Below are 15320 nucleotides of genomic sequence, written 5' to 3'. Positions count from 1 at the left end.
TCCACATTTAATTGTAATCAGGGCTAGCCTGCTCACAGCTAGAAGACAACTAATTATTCACCTCTTCAAAGAGCAATGTCATTCCTAGCAAGGCATTTAATTTCTTTTTATGATAAGACTCAATGTGCCAATTTCGTTTAGCCATCTGGCTGAGTCTCGAACTGGGGTACACGTTGTGGTGTCGTGCATAAGATAGGTAGAAGAAACTATTATGGTACGTATTCATCATATTTATATTTGCTTTGGTACAACTCGAAATTTTTTACATACACATTAAAGTGCAAATACAACATATCAGATACGGATTAAGTTTCTACTTATACACAGAAACAAAACAGAATACAAAAAACATTCATTCTTATACTAGCATTATGTTTGAGAAAGTTCCAGAAAATTTAAAATAGCTAGACTGCTTTTCCTTCTTAAAATCTATAGTTGAAAGAACTAGAACTCAGGAATAGAAATTCTTTTCTATATTTTGAGAGCTGTAGCAGAGAAGGAAAAAACCACAATGAGTCCCTGGGTCATTTAGTTTTTTGTCCGTAAGAAGCATTAAAACGTAATATTCCCCACTTTAAAAAATCTGGCGATTTATTTGTTAATTTGGACAGTCAAAATGTTTGTATTACAAATCGAGTCGACACTTCAAAACGTTTTTTTTTTCTTTTTTATTGCGGCAACACTGGCGTATCCATTATATGCTACTTTTTAAATAGAATGTAGACGGAAATACGTAAAACTGCAAGTAGTGTGTTAAAATACAATTATTATCGCGAAAGGGTTCAGAGACCCCTCATATAAATAACAGTTGAAAAATTCTTGGCGTAATGTACCGTAGTTCTTCACACAAAACAGCACATTGCCGTCGAATGGAAAGGCCAAAACTTACAAAGGACGAACTGTTGGCTCAAATCTGGCCTGTTTCATTTGTCTTAAGCTGCCTCGGCTGTATAGAAAGCCAATGAGTGACGTATCCTGACTAGGAATAACTATTAATTGTAACGTTTTTTGATCACAGATCGTGGCGTTATAGTTAGCTAACATATTTTCGTAATACTGCTCCATATATGTTTCAGATGGTTCCCTTATCTCTTAAACTCTTTTTCATTTCACGTTCAGCCTTAGTGCTCTATGACTGGCACGAGAGTTGCTGCCGATACGAACTTAACAGCACTCTAGGCGTTTGCTACTGGGTTACTAACGCTGGCATCGTTGAAGAAAAATGCGCAAAATGAGCGCTCTGTGCTTTTCTACACAGTTCCTTCGTTCACTCATAGTGCAGTCCTACTCATAGCCTGTCGAACGACGAAGAACATTTCGAACAATTTGTCCATGCAGTTGAGTATTGACGAATTTCTAAGACACACAGTGACGTTGTTCAAGGTTCACTTTGTTGTTTCCTCTTGAGTTTTTTCTTCTCCATCCAGGGAGTTTCTTGATCCTCAGCAGTGCCAAAAATTAGATAGAAAATGTACGGTACTGCAGAGATACCCATTGCTAGATAGAAAACGTATTTCCACTGCTGTACCGTTTGCTGAAACACAGTACAAAAATAGCCATTAATATGAGAGTTACGTACACACTGAAAAGTTTTTGTGACTGATGAGGAGAGCTCCCCAGGGGTGGGATCGACTTACGGTTATTTAGGTTAAGATCCGAGGTATCATACACTGTATCCGTTCACCCTTTTGGGCCCTCATTTGCAAGTAATTCAAGAAAAAAAAATTCGGAATTTTGCGTGACGTTCTGCAATGCTAAAAAAGTTAAATTAAATAGTCTAGTTGCAGGCGTAATTCATGGGATAGTAGCTTCACATGCAGGAGGTTGTGAGATCAAATCTCACCAGGTACAGTAAATCTTTTTATTTTAAAATCTTTATCGAAATGATCTGGTCATCACTGTTATTCATTTAATTATTATTATTATTATTTTCGATTATTCCCATTTAAGAGAGCGTTTGAACTTGAATACCTTTATGACGATTGTTTATGTCTCTTCTGAGCCCAAATTTTCTTCATGTGTTCACTGTGTTGTTTCTTTCGCTCCGCTGTCCATTTGCATCCTTGTCTCTTCTGTGTTGTGGTGTCAAATTTATGTTTTTTGACGATGTTCCTGAATTCAGTTCTATTTTCTGCATCGTTTACTGTTATGTGTGCTTGTCTGAGGTCATCTTCAACTTCTTTTATCCATTTTGTTTTTCCCCTGCCTGAGTTGATGACTTTAAGAATTCGCTTTGAAATTCTGTTTTCATTCATCCTGTGGGTATGTCCGTAGAACTGCATTCTTCTTTTCCTTATTGTATCAGTAATCTTGTCTGTGTATTTATATAATTCTGATGTTGGTCTCTTCTTTCAGAATCCTTGCTCCTGTATCGGCCCAAAAATTTTCCTGAGAATTTTCCTGTCTTGTTTCTCTATTTCTTTGATTTTAGTTTGCTCACCTATTTGTGTTGTTTCAGAAGCATACAGTGCCTCCAGAAGTACGACAGTGTTGTAGTGCCTCAGTTTTGCGTTAATAGATATGGACTTTTTGTTGTAATAGTTCCACGTGAGTTTATATGCTTTCTGTAGCTTTTTTATTCTTTCCTCATTGGCCTTTAGGTTGATCCCTGATGGCTGGATGATTTCTCCCAGGTACTTAAAATGTGGTACTTGTACGATTTTCCCATGGGTTGTCATAATAGGCAATTTGTCTTGTGGCACTCTTTCTATGTACTGGGTTTTCTCATATGAGATTTGCAGGCCAGTTCTTTGTGCAATTTCGTGTAACTTCTCTATGGCGTTAGTGGCTTCTTTTCTATTATTTGTGAGGATTGCATTTAATTGATTTAAATGTATTTTTTTTATTTCTATTCCTTTGTCACGCCACTTTAGTCATAATATCAATTTATTCGTTTGCTCTCGTTTTCCTTCGTATCATTCTTTTTCCACTTCAAATCTTTGTTCGTGTGGTTTTAATTAATTTTATGTTTTAATTTAGATTTAAGTGCTTTTGTTTTACTACCCTGTTTTTCCATGCACGTTGTATCATGCACAGTACATTATATCTATTTCTCATTTAGTTTGAATTTCGTTATACTTAAAATCCTTCTTTCATTTACATGTTCATCGACGTTATTTTATCCATAGTGCAATAGGTATTTAGGTTGAGTTTGTATGACTATTAACATGCAAACAAAACTGCACATCTGGTAACGAAAAATACATTTTTCACACCACTGCACAGTCAATATAAATGGATTATTTGGTCTCTTTTTTTAATTGATAGGTCGGAATTTTCAAATAATTGAATATTATAATAGGTAAATATAATTAAATTCATATTCACTAAAACTGGGAAAGGAATGATATACAGAAAATATGAAACAAATGAGAAAATTTCATATAGTGATTAAAGTAATGTGACAAAAGAATACAAATACAAAATTACGTGTAAACCAATTACTTGAATAAAAATAATTAACAATGTCATTTCGATAAAACTGTAAAAATAAAAAAGAAACATTAATGCACTTGACGAGATACGATCCCACAACCTCTTACAGGTGAAACTATTATCATATCCATTACGTTACACAATCGTATTACGTAATTTTACTTTTTTAATGCTACCGAGCACCACACAAATTCCGAAATTTTTTCGTCATTTACTCGCAAACGAGGGTCCACCAGAGTGAAAGGCTGCAGGATGTGATACCTGGGATCATAACGTATATCGCCGTATATTTGGTCTAAAAAAGTCGATCCCGCCGCTGGGACCTCTCCTAATGAGATATCTTTGCTAAATAAATTTTTTGAGACGATGTACTAGGAAATTGCTAATCAGTTTAGAGTAGCATGAGGGCGCATATGTATTTTATGCAAATTGTTATGACAAGAACTACATAGCTGTCCAGCGGTGCACAGATAGAATTTAGAATGTAATTTGCAAACAGGTAAAACACACAATAAATGAAGGTAAAAGAACAGGAAAAACTTTTCAAAAGCTTACTGATGGGCGAAAAACGATTTTGAATAAGAAATATACGAGAAATGTCCAAGTGAACTATGATGAATATCAGCACATAATAAAATGACGCTGACAGTAAGTGGTAAGTATCATTTCTGCGTCCATATATTTTCCTTAAGAAATCATGAGTGGGCAGTTTGGTGGTGAAGGCGAAGTTATGAAGAAGATTGCAGAATTGAATAAAAATTAGTTTTGGGTTTACAGAAACGTAGAAATAAGTATCAGAGAACAATGCGAAATCAGGCGATAGGCTACCAACTACGTCATTCGAGAAATAAAGAACGTTTTGTTGTAGAGAGATTTTCATTCCTTCACAAATGATTTGTGCTTGGGAGAATTTGTCGGATTTCGAGGCCAGTTTAAACCGTCTCTCTCCACAGCATGTGATTGCTTTGGGATTCAGTCAGTGCTGAACAGCGTTTTCCTTCATTTTGGGAGTTGAGTGAATGTCCAACAGCTTTTGTGGTGAATTAGGCTTCGTTATATGATGGATTTCCGTCATCGTCTCGGGCAAAACAGACAGGAAGTCAGAAATGAAGAGTATCAGCGCCTCGCATTGGCTTCGCATGGATGGCACTAACGATCTCTAGCCGGACAATTTGTCTGGCGTGACGTGACACACACACACACACACACACACACACACACACACACACACACACACACAGTAATTCCTTGTGACTCTTTCTGTCTATTAGAGAAAAGCGTGACAAAATCGCTATGGTAGTTCCCGAGGTTGTTAGCCGTCACATACAGACAGAAAAAATTGTCACCTCAGTGTACTACAGCTGTCGGTGGCCGAGAGGCATGCAATTAGCAGTCACCAAAATCGTTGACCATCCGCCCAAAAACGTGAAATGTCTGACAGGTAGCAAATCCAAACAAAACTTACTTCTTCTGGAGAAATACATTACATCTGTTGTATTAACGAATTTTTAATTGTATGCATAGTACAGTAGAAAAAATTGGTTTACTTCTGATCTTCAAACACTGGAGCCACATCGTACACAATAGTATTAATTATGGAAGAGTGCGATGTGAAACAAATTACCCCATGTAGACAATCCAGCGCACCAAAGTGCGTAAGCAGACAATCGGATTCTGGAGAGTCTGCATCATTACAAAGAGAAAAGTCGGAGTGTTTAGGAACCTCAAGTACAGAAAACCAAGTTACATAGCTAATTTCAACGTAAATTCTCTTCTAAAAACTGGAAAATTAAAACATCTATAGACACCGCTAAAAACCACAAAATTCTTATAACGGCCAAACAAGAAACTAAATACTTGGGTGAAAGCAATTTGGATTCTGAAGACTTCAGAATAAACAATGATAAGGTAGGCAAAAAATTATGAAAAACACACCGCACTTTGGAAATGACCTAATAATAGACAAAAAATATTTTAGACTGTTATCAACTTTGAATCACAGTCCAAAAGACTCTCCACACCTACCTCCTTATCTGCTAACACAGTATGCACCATCGTGAATGCACATGCCCCATAAATAAAGATAACAGAAAGGACAAAAAAAAGATGGAACGTTTTTTTGGGACCAGCTCTATGATGTTGTGCAAAAAATGTCTTCTTCTGGGGGACTTCACTGCTCAGATAGGGAAGGAGAAGCAATACAGAAAGTTGTTGGTAACTATCCAGCACACAACAGGATTAACCAAAATGGCTTTAGACTAATAGAACTTCGCCAAGCACACAACATGACTCTTAAATCCAGAGCCTTTAAAAAGCTACCTTGAAAACGGAAAAGATGGGTCTCACTAAACTCACAAATAGGTGACTTCCAACTTGATCACTGAAGTTCCGTACATAAATACGGAATGTCAAAGTTCTCAGAGGAGCCAACATTGATTCTGATCACTACCTTTCCAAAATAAAACTCAAAATCATCCCAAAAAAGGAAAACGGAACCAACAACCCAAAAAAAGAAAATACAATCCAGAAAAGGTATTAACTCCAAGGAATTAGCCCCATAACAAAAGACATGCAAAACCAAAACTGGGATCAAATAAAAGAGTGCCTAATAAGTAAAGCCAAACAATTATCTCCCAGACCCAAAGCCAAAAAGCAGGCCTGATGAACAGAAGTATGTGACAGACTCCTTGAGTAAAAAGAAAAGTGCGGCAAGAGTGGCAATCACAGAAAAATGAACGTAACAGACCAAATTCGTAAACTTAAGAAAACTAGTGATCAAAAATACCAAAAGAGTGTAAAAAGCCCAAGAAGACCAACTCCGCTTTCAGATCAATGATGACTTCATCAAAACCAGCACAAGGAATTTTTATAGGAGTTTTAAACAAAAAATGGCCAAACATAGCCCTCCAATCCCACAGCTCCAAGACAAAAACAAAAATATTGCCCACAACAGGAATAATTGCAAAATATTGGTAGAATATTTTAGAAACATTTGAAAGGTAACTTGTTTGGACTATTTAGCTCACTGAGAATATTGACAAAATTCAGTGTACTAATAACATTTATTTTACCAAACAAGACATAAATTATGCTAAACGATTTATAAATTGAATTCCCTAAACAACTAACACATGATTAAACACTCCAATGGGTGACGTCTGATTGGCAAAGACAGTGTAACTAGATGATCAGTGAGTCAAGTACTCTCACCCTAAAAATGTGGATAACGCAAACTGAATTGATCTGATGCTGAGTAGACTTTGACTGATCAACTCGACTAAAGTTTCTCTACGTAGATGCAGCTGAGAGCAAGTGGCGATTGAGATCTGTACGCCCTGACAATGCCAGGGCGGCAGTATGTTACCCTGTTTACTTCGTGCGGCGACGTGACTTGCAGCTGGCGAGATGTGTGCGGCGGAGGAGGTGAGACGTGGAGGCGTCACCTGTGAATCGATCACTACCACAAAAGAAATGCAAAAATCTCATAGTCTAGAGATCAGGCAGACAGATCGCAATTTACCCTCCCCTGAAATCACGATAGATTTCAGCGTGTGACACACCTGTTCGCTGGTCGTACCAAGGACCAATTTGGCTCACTTATACGACAGAGTGCACAAGGATACCAAACGTCAAGACTGGTAAAACAAAAACGAATAAGTGTGTCCTCAACAAACGAGTAGTCAGAGACATTTGAATTCATGCTGTCAATACAGTAAGAACTTCACCACAGGCTCCCCAGTCTAAACTATTCGCAAGTGAAACCAGTATCTGGACAGGTCCCAAGTACCAACCACATATGTCAGAGCTTCGACCAGAAGGGCTTACCAGACCGAAGTCCTGCACTTGAGTACTTCCCATATATCCATAAAAAAATTCTGTTTTCCCTCAAAGTGCGCGAACTACATCGCCTTCACACCGTCTTGAGCCAATCACAAGTCTCTAGAGGCGCTAAATCTCCCCTCCCACAGGACAGCACAAACTCATGTCAAACCAGGGCAGGAGTTAAGAAACCTGCACCTCTCAAAAAGAAAGAAACTGCCAATTACTGGCTTTCTTAAGGAAAAGATGATTTTCTCTGAAATCATGTCTCATGTCCCATGGCAACAAGCGAACAGATACAATCTCAAAGGTATTTATCGAAATCGCCTGTGTCTTGGAGCTTGTTAGTCTTGGCTATGAGGTGTAATAAAGATTCCATCCCTAAACGTTTCTCAGGTGCCAGAGTTTTCTTATACAACAGGGGCAGCTGAGGGAAGTGGCTCACTGGCCTTCTTGCAATATCGATGAACACGAAAACATGTGAAGATGGCCCTGCCCAGTCTTCTACTGGCGCCGTGGCAGGTATCTCGGCATTGTTCTACTGGAGCCCTGTCTTGATGACGGCTGCCCTGTCTGTCCTGTATTGCTATGGAGCTGTCCGGCAAGATTTACTAAGGGATGGGCTCGCCACCAATGGCTTTCAACTCCCAACAAGCCGTTTCTATGAGCTAAGAATCATAAAAGTACCTCATGCTTTTAGCGCCCTACCAGGCTCCATCAGTGTCTGCTCAGGCCATTAACTTTCTGGACTCTCGCTTATGGTGTGTCAGATTGTAATAAAATCTTTAATAATTTTCTATATGCGAAAAGTAGGTGGGAGAGTAACTTGTCTTCTCTCACATTCTCAGCTGTGAAGAACTCACAGAAAAAATGGACTTTAAGGTCTCAACAATAACCAACCATAACTCTGAACCATCCTCCACTGAGGAACTACAGACAGTCATTTCAAATCTCGAAAACTATAAAGTCTTGAGAGGAAACCAAATCACAGCTGAACTTTGGACTATCTAAAAAAAAAACATCTTTGAAGAAATCTGGAAAAATGAAAAAATTCCAGCTGAATGGAAGACGGCCCTCATCCTACCACTCCATAATAAACAGTCGAAAACAGACCACAACAACTACAGAGGTTTCTCAATCCTAGGTGTAACGTACAAGATATTCTTTAAAGTCCTACTAAACAGGGCAGAACAACAATTAGACCATCAGCTTGGAGAATACCAAGCGGGTTTCAGGAAAGAACAAGACCTAAACCCCAAAAACCTCAAGGTGTACCAAAAATCAAGAGCAAAATCATATGGTATCAGTCTCATTTACTTTCAGAAAGCATACGACTCACTAGACAGGGAATCCCTCATTCCTTTGCTAAAAGAATTACACATAAACAACAAAATCACAAACTTAATCAGAAAACACAAACTCCTAAGTCAAATTCATGGATATCTCTCTGACCCTTTTAAGATAAATATTGGTGTTTGGCAAGGAGATCGACTCTCTCCACTGCTGTGTAATTGCCTCCTAGAAAATGTAGAGAGAAATTGGTACACAAAGATTTATAGTGAAATCCAACTAGGAACGAAACAGAAAATCATCGATGTCAATTATCTAGCCTCTGCAGATAATATGGCACTACTAGCCGAGACATGGGACAAAGCCAAAGAACAAACCCTCGGCCTACAAAAACAAGCTGACAAACTCTGTCTCAAAATCTCCTTTGAAAAGGCCAAGATAATGAGAAAATAAAAAAAATCCACCAAAACACATTAAAGAGAGAGAATAAAAAGTAAAGATCGTTAAAGGCTTCAAATATATTCAAGAATGGATCAGCTGGAATGGCCTAGAGAAAAGGGCAATAGAATCTAGAATAAATAAAGTTGAACTGGCTTTCCAGCTTACCAAAAAAAGACAGGTAATAAAAAGTACCTGCCATGGAATGCAAAAGTTACACATTATAATGCAGTAATCAAATCCTGAAGCCCTACATGCAGCCGAAACATTGTCCATCACCAACCATGGCCCAGTTGAAACGCTGGATATCAAAGAAGGGAGGATATTAAGAAAAATGCTTGGCCCCAGACACCACAACAACGAACAAATTCACATAAAAAAGGAACCCTTTACCGAACTACCGAAAAAACTGCAAGACAAAATGAGGAAAAGAGGAATAGGTTTTTATGAACACGTACTCAGAATGAACAGAAGTAGATAAACAAAAGAGTTTTTACTACTTCTGCAACAAAAAAACACCCAACCAATTTGGTTTAAGAAAGGGGAGAAGGACTTGAGAGAACTTCAAATTACAGAAAATATGCTCATGAAAAAAACTAAAAAAAAAAGACAAGAAAGAGAAGCTCCATGTCAAAATGAAGACCAAACGAACAACGCAAATCACTAAAGAAGAAAGATAGCAAGATCAGAAAGAATGAAACAACATTGGGCTAATAGAAAGGCATAGAACATGGAAAATTGATCGATTTAACGTACCGCAAAGTAGGGTGAAACGAAATAAGAAGAAGGAGAAGAAGAAGAAAGCATATTGCACTAATAGTCAATGTCAAAAACTAATATATCAATTTTTGTTGTTAATTTTAAGTCATTGTAATGTTTCAGAAGTTTAGTATCCCGTAAAAGCCAAGCGTGCTGCCATAACAAAAACAGATCACATATATGGAGTTCGTAAAGGGCCTTACTTTGTATAATTTCGATGGCTGAACTTACCCGACCCGAGACAAAGGCGCTGGTGACAATTGGCGTTATGATGCCGGACACGTTGGCGCCGGTCAGAGCGAGCCCGGCCGCGCCGCCGTACGAGCGCGGGAAGAGGTAGAGGTGGTTCATGTAGGAGCCGCCGTACACGGCGCAGCGGCACACCATCGTCAGCACGAACAGCACGATGATCAGTGTGACGTCACAGTCGACCAGCGTCACTCCCAGCAGGCAAAGCGCGCTGCCGACGCACGCTGTGGATAAAGGAACCAAACACATTCTGTGGCGAAGCTTTACAAGTGACGCTCTAAGTATCTTAAAAAAAAAAAAATGGTTCAAATGGCTCCCAGCACTATGGGACTTAACATCTGAGGTCATCAGTCCCCTATGCTTAGAACTACTTAAACCTAACTAGCCTAAGGACATCACACACATCCATCCCCGAGGCAGGATTCGAACCTGCGAGCGTAGCAGCCACGTGGTTCCGGACTGAAGCGCCCAGAACCGCTCGGCCACCGCGGCCGACAGTTTCTTACGTTTGGCTGGAATGCACTGATAAGATGTTCGTGTTCATTGGAGCGTAGGTGAAATTTAACTTCATCCATCATAAACGATGTTTTTGGAAAGCCTCCAACTGTTCAAGTTACGGTTTGAAGAATAAATTTACTGCGCCCGTTAGGTTTATACATGTGTAACACAGGACTTCCAAGAACTTAATACTCGAGTACTGGGTGAACATACATATGTTTTGACTACGATCCGTTGTGCAGTTCTCTTTCTCCAAAATCGACTATTTACATATTTAGTTTATCGTGTAATCAAGCAGAAATTCACACAGTCTGTTTTTTTTTTTTACATTAATTAATAATGTGGTAACATGTTATAACTCAATAGAGCCATATATCGCCCGCGTCTTCGTAGGTTGGGAATTAGTGGTAGAACTATTTCGACCTCAACAGAATATTTGATCTGAGGATCGCTCCATGAGGCCGGCCATACCATAGTACGCAAGGGCAAGGCATCTCATTGCCGGGCTAATGCATAGCCATCGAGTCTGAAACAGCTTATAGAAACTGTGAGGAAGATACAGGAGATACGCAAAATAATGTGGAAGTAATGAGATGGTTGTGTTTGACGATCAACAATGCAGGTAAGACACATGCCGCGCTGGACTATGCGTGTTCAGTACGGTCTAGGGATCGGTATAGGTTGTTTACGAGTAGTGCACACTTCGAAATTGCATTCAGAGGCCGGGGTCGACGTGCAATGAAAGACCTAACAGAGTTCCAAAGAGGGCAGATTGTGAGGATCCAATTACCTGGAGCATCAGTAACCAAGACAGCCAACTTACTGAATGTTTCAAGAGCAACTGTTTCAACAGTCATGACAGCCTACACAAAACAAGGAGAGACAGTATCGTGTAAACATAATAGTAGGTGCAAATCAAAACTAAATGATAGACATGGTCGTACGCTAACACGAACTGTGTCAAAACAACTGAAGTGATTGCGGAGCTCAGTCGCCATCTTCGAGGCCCCATATCTATCAACACTGTCCACCGAGAACTCCATAAAATAAATATTCATGGACGGGCTGCTATACCGAAACCATTAGTGACGACAACCAACGCGAACAAGCGTAAAATATGGTGTCAGGAGCATAAATCCTGGACGGCTGATCAGTGGAAACAAGTTATATGGTCCGATGAGTCAAGGTTTTCGTTATTTCCAACATCGAGCGGGGTTTACGTCTGGAGAACGCCAAAAGAAGCCTACAATTCCGACTGTTAAGTATGGAGGTGGAAGTGTGACGGTGTGGGCAGCCGTATCATGGTATTCTGCTGCTCCCATCATTACTCTCAAAGGCCCTGTTACAGGCAAAGATTATGTGAACATCTTAGGTGATCAGGTGCACCCCCTGATTCAAATGTTGTTCCCCAAGGTGATGCCATATTTAAGGACGATAATGCACCCATTCACACAGCCAAGACTGTACAATCCTGGTATGGGAGTATGAAACTAAACTGCAGCGTCTTCCCTGTCCAGTACAGTCCCCGGATCTGAAAATTATCGAACTCTTGTGGACGGTATTGGAGCGCGGACTCCGGAGCCGATTTCCGCCTCCCTCGTCCCTACAGAAGTTAGATGTTCTGATCAAAGATTGGCATAACATTCCACTGGAGATATAAAGGCTGTACATAAAGTCCAGGAACACTTTCAATTATTGATTGCACAAGAATTAAACATTGTACAGATGTCATACATAGCGTATTTTGAAGAGAAACTCTGAAAGTTTTTTTTAGAAACATTCGATATGCAAACCATGGGTGACCCCACAGACGTCAATGCGGTAATCGAATTCTTGCCATACCCGTCCCGGCATGGCATCATCGACTGTGACAGTCGTTTCCCGTATTCTTTCCCGGAGCTCTGCTACATCACGTGGTAGAAGCGGTACATACACCAGATCTTTAATGTGTTCCCCACAGAAAAAAGTCACAGAGAGTGAGAGTTGGTGATCGGGAAGGCCTTTTCGTGAACTCCAACACACAGAAAGCTCGCTCCGTACCTGAACTCGCCATGTTTTACGACTAGAGCTGACGTACGATCAGTATATGCCAGTACTCCAAGTAGAAGCTGAGCTGAATTACGGGCAAATCGGGGTCTCTCCCCTTATTAATAAACCATCCCCAAGTAAGAACAGGTGTTCCCATTATTTTGTCTACCACCTGTATATGAAATTCTCAGTGTGTTAATATTATTTTTTGTATATAGAGATTAGATTACATTAATTATTCGTTCCATAGACCCATAAAACAGGGAATCCTCCTGGGTGTGAAACAAGTCAGATAACCACATTACAAAAATGTAATTAGAAAAACTTGAGTTTCATTAATTTTAATGATCTTCAGTCAATAAACAGTAAACGTACATGAATAAAATTTAAACTTCTAACATTTACAGCTTTAATACACTCCTGGGAATTGAAATAAGAACACAGTGAATTCATTGTCCCAGGAAGGGGAAACTTTATTGACACATTCCTGGAGTCAGATATATCACATGATCACACTGACAGAACCACAGGCACATAGACACAGGCAACAGAGCATGCACAATGTCGGCACTAGTACAGTGTATATCCACCTTTCGCAGCAATGCAGGCTGCTATTCTCCCATGGAGACGATCGTAGAGATGCTGGATGTAGTTCTGTGGAATGGCTTGCCATGCCATTTCCACCTGGCGCCTCAGTTGGACCAGCGTTCGTGCTGGACGTGCAGACCGCGTGAGACGACGCTTCATCCAGTCCCAAACATGCTCAATGGGGGACAGATCCGGAGATCTTGCTGGCCAGGGTAGTTGACTTACACCTTCTAGAGCACGTTGGGTGGCACGGGATACATGCGGACGTGCATTGTCCTGTTGGAACAGCAAGTTCCCTTGCCGGTCTAGGAATGGTAGAACGATGGGTTCGATGACGGATTGGATGTACCGTGAACTATTCAGTGTCCCCTCGACGATCACCAGTGGTGTACGGCCAGTGTAGGAGATCGCTCCCCACACCATGATGCCGGGTGTTGGCCCTGTGTGCCTCGGTCGTATGCAGTCCTCATTGTGGCGCTCACCTGCACGGCGCCAAACACGCATACGACCATCATTGGCACCAAGGCAGAAGCGACTCTCATCGCTGAAGACGACACGTCTCCATTCGTCCCTCCATTCACGCCTGTCGCGACACCACTGGAGGCGGGCTGCACGATGTTGGGGCGTGAGCGGAAGACGGCCTAACGGTGTGCGGGACCGTAGCCCAGCTTCATGGAGACGGTTGCGAATGGTCCTCGCCGATACCCCAGGAGCAACAGTGTCCCTAATTTGCTGGGAAGTGGCGGTGCGGTCCCCTACGGCACTGCGTAGGATCCTACGGTCTTGGCGTGCATCCGTGCGTCGCTGCGGTCCGGTCCCAGGTCGACGGGCACGTGCACCTTCCGCCGACCACTGGCGACAACATCGATGTACTGTGGAGACCTCACGCCCCACGTGTTGAGCAATTCGGCGGTACGTCCACCCGGCCTCCCGCATGCCCACTATACGCCCTCGCTCAAAGTCCGTCAACTGCACATACGGTTCACGTCCACGCTGTCGCGACATGCTACCAGTGTTAAAGACTGCGATGGAGCTCCGTATGCCACGGCAAACTGGCTGACACTGACGGCGGCGGTGCACAAATGCTGCGCAGCTAGCGCCATTCGACGGCCAACACCGCGGTTCCTGGTGTGTCCGCTGTGCCGTACGTGTGATCATTGCTTGTACAGCCCTCTCGCAGTGTCCGGAGCAAGTATGGTGGGTCTGACACACCGGTGTCAATGTGTTCTTTTTTCCATTTCCAGGAGTGTACTTACATCTGCTTTCATTAAATCCATCATTCAGACATTTGCTAGTTTATTGGCTGTTACAACCAAGTATTGTCATAAATTAAAGTAAATTATTCATTTCAGTGATCCTCAGTTAAGAACAGTCAGATTATGTACACGATTTAATATTAAACTCCCACTATTTACAGACTTAAGACTTACATCTGCTTTCCATACATCCATCGTTCACACAGTAGGCAGTTACTTGACTGTTACAACCAAGTATTGTCAAAAATTAAAGTATAATAAATTTTCATTAAAATGGTCTACTGCACTTGTTGAGAAACTCATGGATAGAATAGAAGGAGTTGGCCACCAAAAATTCTTTTAAATTATGTTTGAATTGTGCTTTGTCTGAAACTGAACTCTTAATGGTTGCTGGTAACTTATTGAAAATATGCGTTGCTAAATATTGGACTCCTTTCTGGGCAAGAGTATGTGATTTTAAACCTTTATGTATATTGTTCTTATTCCCAGTATTGGTGCTGTGTACTAAGCAGTTGGTTGGAAAAAGAGATGTATTATTTACAACAAATTTCATTAAGGAATAAATGTACTGAGAAGCTGTGGCTTATATGCCCAGTTCTTTGAATAGGTTTCGACATGATGTTCTTGGATTTACACTACTCATTACTCTTATTATACGCTTCTGTACTCTAAAAATTTGTTCTCTGTTTGTGGAGTTACCCCAAAATATGATACCATATGACATAATGGAGTGAAAATAAGCAAAATATGCCAGCTTTTTTAATATTGGTCTCCTATGTCTGACATCATTCGCATTGCAGACACAGACTTGTTTAGGCGCTTTAGCGGTTCGTTAGTATGTTGCTCCCAACTGAATTTATTATCAAGTTGTAATCCCAAGAATTTAACACTCTCAACTTCTCCTATTTCCATGTCATCATATTTTGTACACACACCAGAAGGAAATCTCTTGGAAGTTCT

At 40.7% G+C, this 15320-nt stretch overlaps 1 protein-coding gene across 1 annotated transcript in view; it reads right to left on the bottom strand.

The window, feature by feature from the left end:
* Window positions 1-285: 285 nt before the first annotated feature.
* Window positions 286-15320, bottom strand: part of LOC126094800 (sialin-like) — a 113655-nt gene continuing 98620 nt past the window's right edge. Inside the window, exons 8-9 of the mRNA XM_049909366.1 lie at window positions 9973-10214; window positions 286-1534 (exon numbers count right to left, since the gene is read on the bottom strand). Of these exons, the coding sequence (XP_049765323.1) occupies window positions 1379-1534; window positions 9973-10214 (398 nt within the window). The 3' untranslated portion in view covers window positions 286-1378. The remainder of the gene's footprint in view (window positions 1535-9972; window positions 10215-15320) is intronic.

The sequence above is a fragment of the Schistocerca cancellata genome, chromosome 8 (assembly GCF_023864275.1).
Source record: "Schistocerca cancellata isolate TAMUIC-IGC-003103 chromosome 8, iqSchCanc2.1, whole genome shotgun sequence".
Lineage (NCBI taxonomy): Eukaryota > Metazoa > Arthropoda > Insecta > Orthoptera > Acrididae > Schistocerca > Schistocerca cancellata.
This window is presented reverse-complemented; position numbering and strand designations above follow the sequence as displayed.